This window comes from Urocampus carinirostris, chromosome 10 (assembly GCF_059441175.1).
Source record: "Urocampus carinirostris isolate Australia breed hairy pipefish chromosome 10, RoL_Ucar_1.0, whole genome shotgun sequence".
In the NCBI taxonomy this organism is placed as follows: domain Eukaryota; kingdom Metazoa; phylum Chordata; class Actinopteri; order Syngnathiformes; family Syngnathidae; genus Urocampus; species Urocampus carinirostris.
Genome location: NC_142358.1, coordinates 43258992 through 43273465, shown reverse-complemented (window position 1 = coordinate 43273465; position 14474 = coordinate 43258992). Strand labels below are relative to the sequence as shown.

The 14474-nt window shown below is 41.5% G+C and overlaps 1 protein-coding gene across 2 annotated transcripts; it reads right to left on the bottom strand.

Moving 5' to 3' along the window:
• Positions 1–471: 471 nt before the first annotated feature.
• Positions 472–12580, bottom strand: rrp8 (ribosomal RNA processing 8). 2 transcript variants are annotated; one of them, XM_088346407.1, is made up of 9 exons: positions 12399–12580; positions 12220–12325; positions 10701–10950; positions 7934–8554; positions 5621–5846; positions 4263–4392; positions 4086–4192; positions 2833–2929; positions 472–721 (listed from the first exon to the last, which is right to left on the bottom strand). In XM_088346407.1, exons 2-9 carry the CDS (start codon positions 12310–12312, stop codon positions 608–610), a joined length of 1638 nt encoding a protein of 545 aa, XP_088202533.1. In that variant the 5' UTR covers positions 12313–12325; positions 12399–12580; the 3' UTR covers positions 472–607. The 2 variants fall into 2 exon arrangements, with proteins under 2 accessions (XP_088202533.1, XP_088202534.1); XM_088346408.1 differs by having other exon boundaries at positions 7934–8548.
• Between the last annotated feature and the right edge of the window lie 1894 nt (positions 12581–14474).

Here is a 14474-nt window from a genome sequence, read left to right as displayed (position 1 = left end):
TTTTATAGAATTATTGTATTTTGAATTATACAGTAGTATTTTTGTGGTATTTCTGTAATATTTTTATCAAATTACTGTACTTTTATTTGGTAGTATTTTGAAGTATACAGTAGTATTTTTGTGGTATTTCTGTTATATATCTGAAGTATTTTTGTAGTATGACTCTAATTGTATTTTTGTAGTATTTCTGTAGATTTTTGTAGTATTCCTGTAGTATTTTTATAGAGTTACTGTATTTTGAAGTGTGCAGTAGTATTTTTGTGGTATTTCTGTTATATATCTGAAGTATTTTTGTAGTATGACTAGTTGTATTTTTGTAGTATTTCTGCAGATTTTTGTAGTATTCCTGTAGTATTTTTATAGAATCACTGTATTTTGAAGTGTACAGTCGTATTTTTGTGGTATTTCTGTTATATATCTGAAGTATTTTTGTAGTATGACTCCAGTTGCATTTTTGTAGTATTTCTGAAGATTTTTGTAGTATCTCTGTTTATTTTTTATATAGTATTAGCAAAAAATCTGTCTCTGGAGGGGATGCAACACTGAAATATAAAATTCTATCATGTGCAGAAATGAAAATTCGTAACGAAATTAAAAAAAAAAGTCATCATCTCTTCTTGTACAAGCAGGCCTTCAGTTGCAGTCGCACATTCTTGCCCTTTTCTTTAGCTTCGGCCGTTTTGGCGAAGTCGAAAGAGTAGAAATGGCTGTTCTCCGTATCCTAGAAGACAATCGATGGATTCAGAAGTCAAATAAATACACGTTTTGGTCGAAAAATACGGCAAAATACGATATTTTTGCGTCCTAAAATACAGTAGATCCCCGGGATAGGGCGCCCTCACGTGACGTTCTCACTCGTCATTTTTCCCACTAGAACAGGGGTGTCAAAGAGGTGGCCCGCGGGCCGGATCAGGCCCGCTAAGGGATTGAATCCGGCCCACGAGACAATGCTCAGAGAAGCCCAAGAGAAAAACGAGCTGCAGGTTGAAATATGTCCTCTTGATGTTGCCAAAGCCAGGGGCCTCGAACAAATGCTGTACTTGTATTTCTTTCTCTCTCTCACGCTTCCTCCCTTATTCCTCCACTTTCCATCTCTCTTTCTCTTCCTGCCTTTTTCTCTCACTTTTTATCTCTCTCTCTTTCATTCTCTCTATTTGTTCCTTTTTGTCTCTATCTCTCTGTGTCTTTTTACCTTCTTTTGCTCTCTCTCATCCTTTTTTCCTTTTCCCTCCCTGTCTTGCTTTCTCCTTCACTATTTCTCTCCTTCTCTTTTATCTTCTCTCTTTCTATTTTTCTTTGGATTTCATTCTTTCTTTCCCCCTCTCTCACTATTTCTTTTTTATCTATTTTGATTCACACGCTCCTCTCTCTCTCTTTGTCCCACCCTCTCTAATTTTCTCTCTCTCTCTTTTTCTCTTTTTTTTTCTTTTTTTCTTCCTCTCTAATCTACGAGTCCGGCCCCTGAGAGAATGTTTGTTCTATCGTGCGGCCCCCGAGTAAAAATGAGTTGGACACCCCTGCACGAGAAGATAGAAAATTCCTTTTTGAGCAGTGTTGGTGACAAGTTACATCTCTAAGACGCCCGTCTGCTATTGGTCCAGGTCTTTTAAGACGCGGATCTGCGATCGGTTCGGCACCGTGAAAATTGCCGCTACGGCGTTGGCTAAACTCTTTCTAAGGACGCTTTTCTTTTCGTTCGGTTCTGAATCTCATGAGACACAATGTTTCTTTTTGTAATGCAATGATGCTAAAGGGAGAAGCGGAAAATGAGCGTAGAAATTAAGCTCACAAAGGACATATAAAAATAGGTACCCTCAATGAATTGCATGGCAGTAACCAATCAACGAGCAGAACTATTACTAAGACTAAGGAGATAATTAAAGCAAGTAAATCTACTAAAAGCATGACAATGCACGCAAGTGGAAGTTTTAAAATCACTTTCATTTTTAGATTGCCGTCTTCTGCCTTCTCTGCATCCACCTGCTACTTCACTGTACCAGCTTAAATCTGTCACACTGAAGGTAAATGAGATGCCATTTTTCCTTTATCATTTTTAATTATATGCATATATATTACGCTACACTTACTATTTTCTGACTGTTTTTAACTGATGTACGAGGGGTTTGGAGCTAACTGGCATAGATTTCACTTTGCGTTCCCCCTGAAGGATTTTATATTTTGTTTATTTGACTATAAAGGATTTTATACAAATTACAGTTATTGAATGCAATGAAGATTTTTCACAGAGGAGGCTTGAGTTCGATGACAAGTTGCGCCGTTCCAAGTGTGGAGTGTTTTGATAACGGGGCGCTGACGAAAGACTTAGGCCTTGTTTTGATAAACGCTTAGCATTGTTTTGAGCTGATATGAGTTTCCTTTAGACATGGAGGCTCCTTTCGGCGAAGAGGTGGTGAAGCTGGCACCTGACCCTCCCCAGGGGAGGAGTCGGCACGCCCAGGGGAGGAGTCAGCACGCCTCAAGTGGCAGGGGGCCGATGCGCCAGCTTTTGAAAAGACGTGGGCAGAAGACAGAAGACGGAAGAAGAGATGGGAGATCAGATCGGAGAACGAGAGGGACAATAGAAAAAGGAGGCTCGAGGAAGCCTTGAGCGACAGTAATTCGGCTAATTTGATGGAATTCACTCAGTTAAATAAATCTGCCCCCGTGTGGAAATGCCGGGCTCTTGTCAATATTTTCCTTAAATTGAGTAATGAGCATGCATCGTAAGGAGAATGAAGTTTGCGTTTGGTTAATGGAGTCAGATAACCCCGTCGGAACGGATTCACGTCCTATCCTGTCCGGGGTTCTACTGTAGTCAGTGGAAAAGGTCACCTTGGACTGCATCTTGAAGCCGAGCTTGGCCAGGGCGGCCGTAAAGTCCTTCACGTCGTGGAACCTGCTGGCCACCTCTGCCATTTTTAACAGGCCCCTGGAACCGCAACAGAAAGTCAAACACACAAACGGACATTTCCAGAGAATCAACCTGACCTTTTCCTGGGGTCACTTTATGGGCTCAGAAGTGTCAAACAGGCGGCCCGCGGGCCAGATCAGGCCCGCTGAGGGATTGAATCCGGCCCGCGAGACAACACTCAGAGAAGCGCAAGAGAAAAACAAGCTGCAGGTTGAAATAGGTCCACTTGATGTTGCCAAAGCCAGGTGCCTCAAACAAAGACACTGTACTGTATTAATTTCTCTCTTTCTCCCTCCCCTTTTCTCCCACACTGTCTCTGTCTCTTTCACTCTCTGTGTCTCTCTTTTTCTCTTTCTTTGTTGCTCTTTGTCTCTTTCTCTCTCTGTGTCTTTTTAACCTCTTTTGCTCTAACTTCCTTTTTTCATTTTCTCTCTTTTCTCTTTCTCTCTTCATACCCTTCGCGCTTCTTATCTCTTTTCTCTCCTTCTGTCTTTCTATTTCTCTTTGGATTTCTGTCTTCCTCTCCCTTTCTTTTCCCTCTCTCACGACTTTTTATCTTTTGTTTCTTACGCTCTCTCCCGCTCTCTCTTTTTCTTTCTTTGTCCCACCCTCTCTCCTTTTCCCTCCCTCTTTCTCTTATTTCTTTATCTCTTTTTTTCTTTCTCTTTAATCTACTAGTCCGGCCTGTCACAGAATGTGTGTTCTACCGTGTGGCCCCCGAGCTAAAATGAGTTTGACACCCCTGATTTAGATAGTGAGACACCAAAGCAAGGAAAGTCGAAGCAACCTAGCGGGTCAGCTAAATGTGATATCTGAGAGGCTTATCTAACAACTATTTCTATTATCGATATTTGTCAATAATGTAGACTAAACCTTGCGGCCTTAATGACATTAAATGTAAATGGTGTGCATTTCTATAGTGCTTTTCAAGTCACTGAAGACCTCGTAAAGTGCTTTACAATGTGCTTTACACTTACACATTCACACACACACTCACACACCGATAGCGGCCATGCAGCCATACAAGGCGCCGACCTGCTTATAGGGGGCATTAGGGATTCAGTGTCTTGCCCAAGGACACTTCCACATATTACACCGGGAATCGAACCTGCGACCTCTCGATCCTAAGACGAGCCCTCTACCTGCTGAGCTAATACCGCAAATGAACATTTACCCCATTTTCAAGACCCGGTTGGCCTCCGCCAGGAAAGCCGCCAGATTGGTTCCCATCAGCGACAGGCAGAAGACGGCGATGTCCACCGAACCGGCCGCGAGGGGAACCTAGGCGGAAAGACGGAGAAGGAATCGGTAAAACTGGACGGGGACGGGGACGTCAATCTCGCCTACTCACCTGAGCCATGTCGCAAACGGTCACCAGCTCGCAGGTGGCCGCCAAATCGAAGCTGTGGACTTTGTTTTTGACGCTTCGTGCGATTTTGCAGTCGCCGCAGCCGAAGTCGGCCACCACCAACGAGGCCGGCCTGGAAAACCACAAAAAACAACGTGTGGAGTATGTGTCAACTTTAAAGGAAGGAGCTAATAAACACAGATCACGATGATGGATTTTATATTTTACGAGATCAAATACAAATGACATTTAAATGCAAAAGATATTCACTGGCTGAGCTGTGGGGCGAGGTTAATGTAACCTAGTGGAATGATCTTTACAGAAAACAGCAGGAACTGGGACAAGGGCAGGAAAGCAGGCATTGTGTGGAGAAGTTGTTCTGATAAGCTCTGCTGATATGAGTTTTTTGGACATAGCGACGCCCTTCGGCAAGGAGGTGGTGAAGCTGGCACCCGGCGCGCCCATGGGAGGAGTCAGCACGCACATGGGAGGAGCCGGGACTCCAGCTCGTGAAAAGAACTTCAGAAGATCGAGGGACAATCGGGAGAGAGGCTCGACGAAGAGCGACACTAATTCGGCTAATTCGATGGAATTCACTTACTTAAATACTTGAAGAAAAAAAATCTGCCCCCGTGTGAAAATGTCGGCTATTCTTCCATAAAGAAACGAGCATGCATTGTTAGGCGAATGGAAGTCGTGTTCGGTTAATGGAGTTAGATAACTGGATGGATGAGGAGCCAATGTTGAAGAGGATCTACAGAGCAGAAGTCAATGGAAGGAGACCAAGAGGAAGGCTGCCATTGACGTGGATGGATGGTGTTATGAGTGCACTGCAGGAAAAAGGTCTATATATAATGGAAGCTAGATTTCTTGTTGGTGATAGGAAGGATTGGAGAGGTGTTGTAAAAGGATAGTGGGGTGTTTGGACGCGTTCTAAGGGATGGGCAGGGCCCGCGTATGATGCGGCAGGGGTAAACCTGCTGTTGAACAAAAGAGTGTGTTGTGTCACCCTGACCCGAGTGACATGGCCTCTTTCTTGTGTCCTGTTTCATCTGGAGGGACAAACTTAGGTGCCATACTTGTTTGGATGTTTGGGCATTTGGGTTGGCCATGACCCAACATTTTTTGAGTGTTTTTTGCTTTTTTTCCCCTTTATTTTCTTTGTTTTTGTGTGTTTGTCTTGCTGTCGGTCACCCCTCTTGAGTGATATGACCATGGTAGATAGATAATAGAATTTTCAACAGACCTCCTCCCACATCGGCTCGTCCCACTATTAAACCACGAGCGACATTGAAATTCAAACGTTTTCAAGGATTTCAAGCACCCCTCCGAACATCCTCAATCCACTCGGCCTTACTCACTTTTTCTGTATATAGGCAATGATGGCGTCCACGGGGTTGGCGGGCCAATGGCGCACTTGCTCCGTGAATCCGCGGTGGTAGACGCGGAAAGCGTCGGGATCTTGGCGAAACATCCGCTTGGCTTGAGCGCTGCTGCTGCTGTACAGGAACTGGTTGATGTAGCGGAAGCGAGCCGCCTCCAAGCGCCGCTCCATGCGGGCCCGCAACCCGCTCGATTGGTCCTCTGCTGCAAGAATTAGAGGGAAGATCTTAAGTGTAACCCCAAATTCTAAACCCCTTATTGTCCCTGTAATATTCGTCGAAAATCACAAATCATGGACACTTTTGGTCTCTTTTGAAAGGTCACACTCAACATTTGGTCCCAAACTGAAACCATCGCCGCAAGTGCGACTAATAATCTAAGTTGACACACAAAGAAACTGTTCTCACCATCCTTTGCCTCTGCTTATCAGAGATTTTTCTTGGCCTTTCACTCCGGGCCTTAACTAGAACTGTGCCTGTGCTCTTCCATTTACTCACTATGTTCCTCATGGTGGAAATCCCTGAGCTAAGCCTTTTTTATCCTTCTCCTAAACCATGATGTCGAACAATTTTGGTTTTCAGGTCATTTGACAGTTGTTCAGAGGCTCCCATGTTTTTTTTTAACAATCTAATGCCCGCCAAAAAGTGTAACATAAGCATGTTAGCCGTAAAACAGCTGAGACGATAGCTCGAAGCCCTACCTGGTACCTTGTCAAATTTGCTCACAATCTGAAAAACTAAACATTGGATTAGCAGTGTCTGAAATAAGGTCTGCCCAGGGCGTGCATCTTTTACGTCGGGCGAACAACTTTTCAAAACGTCTCCGCCCGGGAGGCCGACAACTTTTTCAAGAAAGGGAGAAAAAAAAAGAAAAAAAAAGATTGTTTTTCAAATCAAACGTTTGCTTTATTCCGATTTCGAAATCTTCATTTGGTTTGGAAAGTTCGGAATTTTGTTTGGCAATCTGCATACTTGGCAGCCAATCAGAAGCCTGCATCGAATAACTTCCTGCTTCCACACTTTCCCGAGCCTTATAAGGTCGTGCATTTGCATATCGTTTTCCAAAGTAGACGCACATAGAACACAAAAAAAATGGAGAAGTGGTTAGGAATCAATCCAAAACCTTAGCCCCAGAAGAAAGATTCAAAAGAAGCTAACACAATTGATGACGCTACGAAACGTAAAGGTACATTAAAAGCAAGGTGGAAAGAGGAATTCACGTGGCTTGTTGCTGACGACACAACGCAAACATTGCGTGATTGAAGATGAGTCAATACAGGTACACACTGATGGCAGATGGAAAACATGCAATGAATGTTCCAAGTAGATTTACAATAAACTTGCGTTGCGTCGTCTGCTACAAGCCACGTGAACTCCTCTTTCCGCGATACTTTTAATATACCTCTACATTTTGTAGCGTCATCAATTTTGTGAGCTTCTTTTGAATCTTTCTTCTGGGGCTGAGGTTTTGGCTTGATTCCTAACCACTTCTCCATTTTTCTTGTGTTCACTGTGCGTCTACTTTGGAGAACGATATGCAAATGCACGACCTTATAACGCTCGAGAAAGTCCGGAAGCACGAAGTTATTCGATGCAGGCTTCCGATTGGCTAGTATGCAAATTGCCAAAAGAACCAAAATTCCAGAATTTCCAAATCGTACAAAGATTTCAAAATTGAAATAAAGCAAACGTTTGATTTGAAAAAAAAAAAAATCTTTAAAAAAAAAAAAAAAAAGTTGTCGGCAACCCGGGCAGAGACGTTTTGAAAAGTTGTACGCCTGACGTAGAAAATGCACGCCCCGCGCGTCCGGGCTATCATTATTTCAGAAACTGCTAAGGGCTGTGAAAAAAAAAAAACCACATTATGCCGAGAGCGGCCTCAATCAAAAGACCAGGGGCTTACAACGGCCATATTGGAAATCATCTGACGAGTCTGTTTATTTTTAAAGGGGAGTTATGGTGCGAAATTATATATACCACAGCCATATCCCCCTAGTGGGAGGTGGCTAGAGTCATTTCTGACTCTTTTTGGGAGATTGATTTAGAGGAGGGGATTCCCAGCCCCCTCGCTCAACCCAACTGAGGTGTTGGGAGTCATTAGGTGACAAACCCCTCAATTCCAACCCCTAATGCTGAACGCCAAGCAGAAGGCAACGGGTACCAATGTTTAAATCTTAGGTATGACTCGGCCGAGGCTCGAACCAGCGACCTCCCAGTCTCAGAGCGGGCGCCATACCCCCAAGGCCATCGAGCTGGTCCGAAACAAACGGTGCATATCAAAGGGTCCAATACCTTTAAGAGCTGGAGCGTCATCCGCCCTGTCGGGTATCGCCTCTTTCGAATCCTTCGGCGGCCCGACCAAGCGGTCCTCTTGGGCGTCGGCCCCCAAAACAGGCTCCGCCTCCTCTCCTCCGGGATGCCGCAGATGCTTCCGCAATCGCTCTCGTTTCAGTTTGGCCCATTTGTCTTTGGAGCCGAGTTTGCGGGAATCGCCGGCTTCCTCTGCTTTGGATTTTTCTTCTTGCTTCTTGGCTTTTTGAGGTAGCGACGTCTCTGTTTCTTCTTCAACCTCTTTCCTTTTTATCGGAATGGATTTTACCTCGGTCGTATTGTTTTTTGAACACGTGTCCTGTTTATCAAGCTCTTTAGGTTCAGTCGACTGGTATTTGTTTTTACAGTTCTTCTTGTTTTTCAATTTGTTTCTCCACTGTTTTCTGCTTAGCCTGGCGACGCCGTTCTCCGGACTCTTTTGGATTTCTTCGCCCGCCGTCTCGTCTGCAGGTGAGTCTTTCCTCTTCTTCTTCTTTAGGCTTGATTTTCCGTCCGTCTCGACCGCAGGCGCAGCTTTCCTCTTCTTCGGGCTTTCCTTGGGCCCCGACTCACCGACAGGTACGTCTTTCCTCTTTTCTGCACCTTTGAATAAGACAGGAGTGAGTTCTCAATAACTCACATACACAACTGTACCCCAAAGCTAAAATTGTGAGGCCGAAACAATGCATTTATGTAGAGGTTTTTATTTAAAACAATTGGGCAAAATTTAAAACCGTTATAGAATCAACCGCATCGCGCTTTCTTATTCCACTTTCGTTTCAAATGAAACGGCTTGCCTCTTCTTTACAATTTACACTAAGCATATTCATTAGTTGCACGAGATATTAAACAATGAAAACGTCAAAGTTCTTAACGCGCTAGAGATACAGTACAGGTTGTTATGTTTACACGAACCAGGAAGTAGAAGCCCTTTATTACAAGGAGTCTCCACACAGTATTGCAAACCACAGACCATTATCACGACATCCACTGATCCAAAACCCCCTTTTCTCTCTCTCATCTCTTTTTCTGTTTCTGTCTCTTATCTCTTTTTCTGTCTGTCTCTTATCTATTTTTCTGTCTCTCTCTCTCTCTCTCATCTCTTTCTCTCTTATCTCTTTTTCACTCTCTCTCTCATCTCTTTTTCTCTCCCTCTCTCTCATCTCTTTTTCAAATCTTATCTCTTTTTCTCTCTCTCTCTTATCTCTTATCTATTATTATTGATAAACAGGTTATTATGACACCCTCCCCTGATCTAAAACCTACACGAGGGAAAGGGTGAACTCAAAAATACACATATTTTTGCATTTTATTTTCATGCATTTTCTTAACTTTACGTTTCAACTCAACTAATATATTTCAAAATAAATCATGCTCTTATTTTGTGATTTATTACATAATACAAATAAAATACTATTAGAATTAAAACATTAAAAGTAATAATTATTGTTATCCAGTATAAGAAAATGTTACCTTAAAAGGTGAATTCTACTACAAATATATTTAAATATAATATATAATATAAAATATGTAAATATTATAATAATATAAAAAGTACTTTTCACGTCCAAACCCATCAATGGCAGCGAATACGTCAATATTGTATTTGTTTAATAAACATTTACTATTCCATTTTTTTCTAAGTTCCTACAATTTAAAAAGCCATAGAAGACTCACAAGTACTGATACCTTAAAAATGGAACCAGTGCTGGTACCTGGTAATGGTACTTGCAAATCACTCCCTCCAATGTTATTCAGTACTGTAATCCCTCGCTACTTTGCGGCCTCACTACATCAAAGGTTGAAAAAAAAATATCCCCAGATCTTTTATCCCCAATCACATATTTGCATATTTGTCTGGCCTGGCAGTTCTTTTTAGCTGTTGGGCCAACAAAAATGTAATTTGCACTCATCCGGCTGCGAGCCATTACTTCTGGAGGTTCTCTTTTTACAGTTACTGTATTTCCACCTGAAAAAAACTGCACTCATGTAGTTGCAATCCATTATCCTCAATCTATATTGCTGTGGGGATTGGAAGATTTCCCTTGTGTTTCGCCCTGCCTAAAATGAAATGCACTGTCGGGGCCGTGATCCATTATCCCCGTTCGACTACTGCTGAGGGTGCTATCCGAGAGAGAGGGAAAAAGGTGCACACAATACAAAATGTACAGAAATGTCCAGATATTTTTCCACACCCCGAAAAAATGTTCATATCTACCGTTGTTTGTAACTCAAATGTTTGTAAGTAGAGGAGCGTCTATAATTCAAAAAGTTGATGCAAATATTTGCATGCAAAGGATTTGCTGGTGACAAGTTTTTCCAGATTTTTTTAATGGAGTACTAGATAGAGAGATAGATAAATAGATAGATAGATACTTTATTCATCCCCGTACGGAATTCACACTTCCAGCAGTATCTTTGTGTTGAAATTAAAATAATAAAATAAAAGAAATATAATACATAAATACCCAATATAAAGTGTTGATATAGGGTATTTAAATAGTGCTACATAAAATACACACTATCATAAAAATAGGGTAATATGCAAATTTGGGGGTGGGGTTTAATGTGGGTTTACACCCCCCCCGGGTGGAGTTAAAGAGCCTCATGGCATGAGGAAGAGGAAATACTAATACCAATACTCTTGTTTGATTGGAAATGTAGCAATCGGCTTTTTTTCTCTTATACAACACAAAAGCATTTCAGGCTTTCACTCCAAATGGGATTGAAAGATTTGCTAGTCACTCACCGGCTTTCTTTTCCACTTTCTTGTTCTTTATGAAAGTTTTCTCTCCCTCTCCGTGGTTGTTTTCTCGCTCCTCCGTTTTCACACTTGCCGCTTTTGTCTTTTTTTTCTTCTTCTTCTTCTTCTTTTTGGCGTGCCGCTTGGCTTCTTCAGTGTCCGAGTCGGACTGAGGCCTGGCGTCGTCCTTCCATTCTGGGATTGGCCCCAGCGTCTGCAGCGTGTGCATGAGGCTCTTCTTTCTGACGTGTTTCGACTAGGAAAAATAAGAAAGTCTGTTATTGTACTCAGAAATACACACCTCGTCTCAATGAATCGGGTGACTTTTAAAGCAACCGACATATTGAAAAACTAACAGTGAGACTAATAGCAGAATATTTTCAGGGATATTAATAATGGTAACTTTATGTGCTCTTCATGATTGTGAGTTGATAGGTTGGTCCTTTTGGTTGTAATATTTCTCAGAATTCACTGTGTGAATATAACTTGTTTTTATATTTCAAAATACAAAAACAATCTTTCACACACACACACATGAAGTAACGTTTCAATAATCAGTCTGATTGCATCTCTTGTACGTTTATCAATCTTATATTCTTTTATTTTGAAGTCGTGTTCACGTGTTTAATGTTTTCACTGAAATAAACCACGCCCCCCTGGGGGCGGTCTCTTTCCCTTCTTATCAACATCACATGGAGGACGTGAGTAAAATCTGCTCTTGGTATAACGATTAGATTTTAACATTATATGTATTTTATTTGTGTAAATATGGCCACGAAATAGTCTTAATAATGATTGACTTTAACATGAGTACTGAAGCAATGAAACTTGCCATCGTTTTCTGGCAGTGAACACAAAAAATATGATCGAACAAGCTAGCTAGTTATCAAATGGCGAGAGAAATGGTTCTCAAACATTTCTCAAAACATAGAAACTACCAGACAAAATGGTTACATGCAAGACGTTGAAGGATTTTATACATTTGACAATAAAGGATTTTGTACGATTGAATACAAGTTACATTTATTGAGTGCAATGAAGATTTGCACCGAGTAGGCTTAAGTTCAATGAGCAGTGAAAGTTCAGGGCACCCTGGTAGGAAATATTGTTAACAGGAATGGCGGGAACGGGACGTGAGGCTGATAAGATAGTCAGCACATCCCACGACGCAGCAAGGCCCTGATGACGGAGGACGGCAGGCATTGTTTGAGAAACACTCTCCGCTGTTTTGAGTTTTCCAGACATATGGTAAGTATGCAAATTTATTTTTAGTTGCATCTTTTTCAATTGCCACTTGGAATCCAACATGGCGGCTGCTTAAAAGCACGTGACCCTTGGAAGTTTCTATAGTAACAAGGAGTCCTCGAATGGACCGAATGTCATCATGACCACCACAAATTCTACATGCTGTGTTACAGTCCATAAAAAAACATAGATACAAACAACATGCATACAAATTTTGGGTAGTTTTGTCTTGTTTGTCGCTCAAAATTCTTGCTAACACAATCACACCGAGACGTCATACCTTAATAACATCGTTGTTGTTATTCGGCTTTTTCACAACAGCTTGACTGAGTAAGTCAACGGAGTCATTCCAGTCTTCGTTTTCAATAAACATTCTGTTGCAAATTCTGTAGATTGCCAGAATAGACATTACAAATAAGACTTATTGCAACACCACACATGGGTTGGAATTTGACTTACCAGCGTGTCTACAACAGGAGAACCTGGCAGGATTTTTGTTCGGGAAATTTCTTTACGGGTTTTTAATTACGATTATACAAATTACGAGTTGTTTGGATGACTTTTTTTTCGAACACGTTTGTCGCTTGACTAGTACTGTATGCGCATGGACGGAGAAACAGTCAGCGGCGCGTGGTGATGACGTCATCACCCACCGACGCGTCTTTGCAAACACACTGTGGGGGGAAAAAGTAGTAAACAAAAATACTGCAAACATATTGCTTGAATGAATGAATGAATGAATGAATGAATGAATGAAGGAAGGAAGGAAGGAAGGAAGGAAGGAAGGAAGGAAGGAAATACTGCAAATCCATTGCAAAAAAAAGAAAGAAATAAGAAAATACTCTATAGCCTACATATTAAGGAATAAAAAATAAAACACAACTAACGCATTGTGAACTGGAAGAAGTTTGCAAATTGTATTTGCGACAATCTTAATACAATTTTTGGACTGTTTGATTAAAATGGTATTTTTTGTGAATGTCAACGAAATCATCTTAATTTCCAATTGACGTTGCAAAAATGTTGTACAGTATACGTAAACAAAAACGGGTAAAGGTATTCATATTTAATTTTTACTTTTATGTTTTGCAAAATGTTGCTGCTCATGTCAATGCACTATTTTCAGTGGACTGTTTTTGGGTGTACATACAATTTACCCCAGCCTGAAAGCACCATCTGGTAAATATTGTTTATCTATTCTGAAATTATTTTCATTATTTTATTATTTTAGTCGTTTTTGAAATGTCTCTCCAGGAGTGCCACGTCCAATCTTGTTGTAAATAATACACACCGCGTTGTTATCACTGACAAGAAAGACTATTCTATTCTATTCTATTCTATTCTTTTCTATTCCTGACTTGAAAAGCGCTATATAAATGCAGACCATTTACCATTTACCATTCTATTCTATTCTATTCTATTCTATTCTATTCTATTCTTTTCTATTCTCATCTCATCTCATCAGCCGTACCGCTTATCCTCATTAGGGTCGCGGGGGGGCTGGAGCCCATCCCAGCCATCTGCGGGCAGTGGGCAGGGGACACCCTGAACTGGTTGCCAGCCAATTGCAGGGCCCTCTATTTTATTTTATTTTATTTTATTTTATTTTATTCTTGACTTGAAAAGCGATATATAAATAATAATAATAATAATAATAATAATAATTTCCTTGTATTGTCATTCTGTGTAACAATGTACACAGAACGAAATGTCGATACACCTGACCCGTTGTAGCGAGCCGATGCAGCCGCAGCCAACAGAGGGCGCCGCCATATTACCAATTAGGTATGAGTCGGCCGAGGCGCGAACCAGCGACCTCCCAGTCTCAAAGCGGGCACACTACCATCTAGGCTGCAGACCATTTACCATTTACCATTCTATTCTATTCTATTCTATTCTAGTCATTGACTTGAAAAGCGCTATATAAATGTCATTTCAAGTCAAGTCATTTTTATTTGTGACGCCCTAAATCACGAAGAGTCTCAAAGGGCTTCACAGATCATTACACTATATTACACAGACTATTTTTAAGAATATTATCATACATTCCCCTGCTCTGGAGCCGACGAAAAGAGTAGGTTATTCATATGCTATAGAGTAGAAGTGAGTTTTAAGCACAGATTGAAACATTTCCACTGAGGTTGCAGATCGGATCTCAGGGGGAAGAGCATTCCACAGCACCGGTGCCCGGATGGAGAACGCTCTCGAACCAGCAGAACACTTCTTTGCTCTTAGGATCACCAGCAGACCGGCACTCTCAGAACGTAGGCTTCGGACCAGGACGTAGGGGGAAATCAGATCTGAAAGATAAGAGGGAGCAAGTCCATGTATGATTTTGTATAATACTAAAAGAACCTTGAAATCACATCTAAGGCTAACTGGGAGCCAATGCAGGTTAGCCAAAATCGGTGTGATGTGATCGGACTTTTTTGTCCTGGTTAAAAGCCTCGCTGCGGCATTTTGTACCAGCTGAAGAGACTTGATTCTAGACTCCGGGAGACCAGAGAGTAGTGCATTACAGTAATCGAGACGGGA

Excerpts from the sequence above, each read along its gene's own strand:
- rrp8 (XM_088346407.1), bottom strand. The coding sequence starts at position 12,312 with ATGTTTATTGAAAACGAAGACTGGAATGACTCCGTTGACTTACTCAGT. Across the intron at positions 5,847-7,933 it reads TGACGCTCCAGCTCTTAAAG|CAGAGGACCAATCGAGCGGG; the intron begins GTATTGGACCCT and ends TAATTCTTGCAG. Across the intron at positions 4,193-4,262 it reads CCGTTTGCGACATGGCTCAG|GTTCCCCTCGCGGCCGGTTC; the intron begins GTGAGTAGGCGA and ends CTTTCCGCCTAG.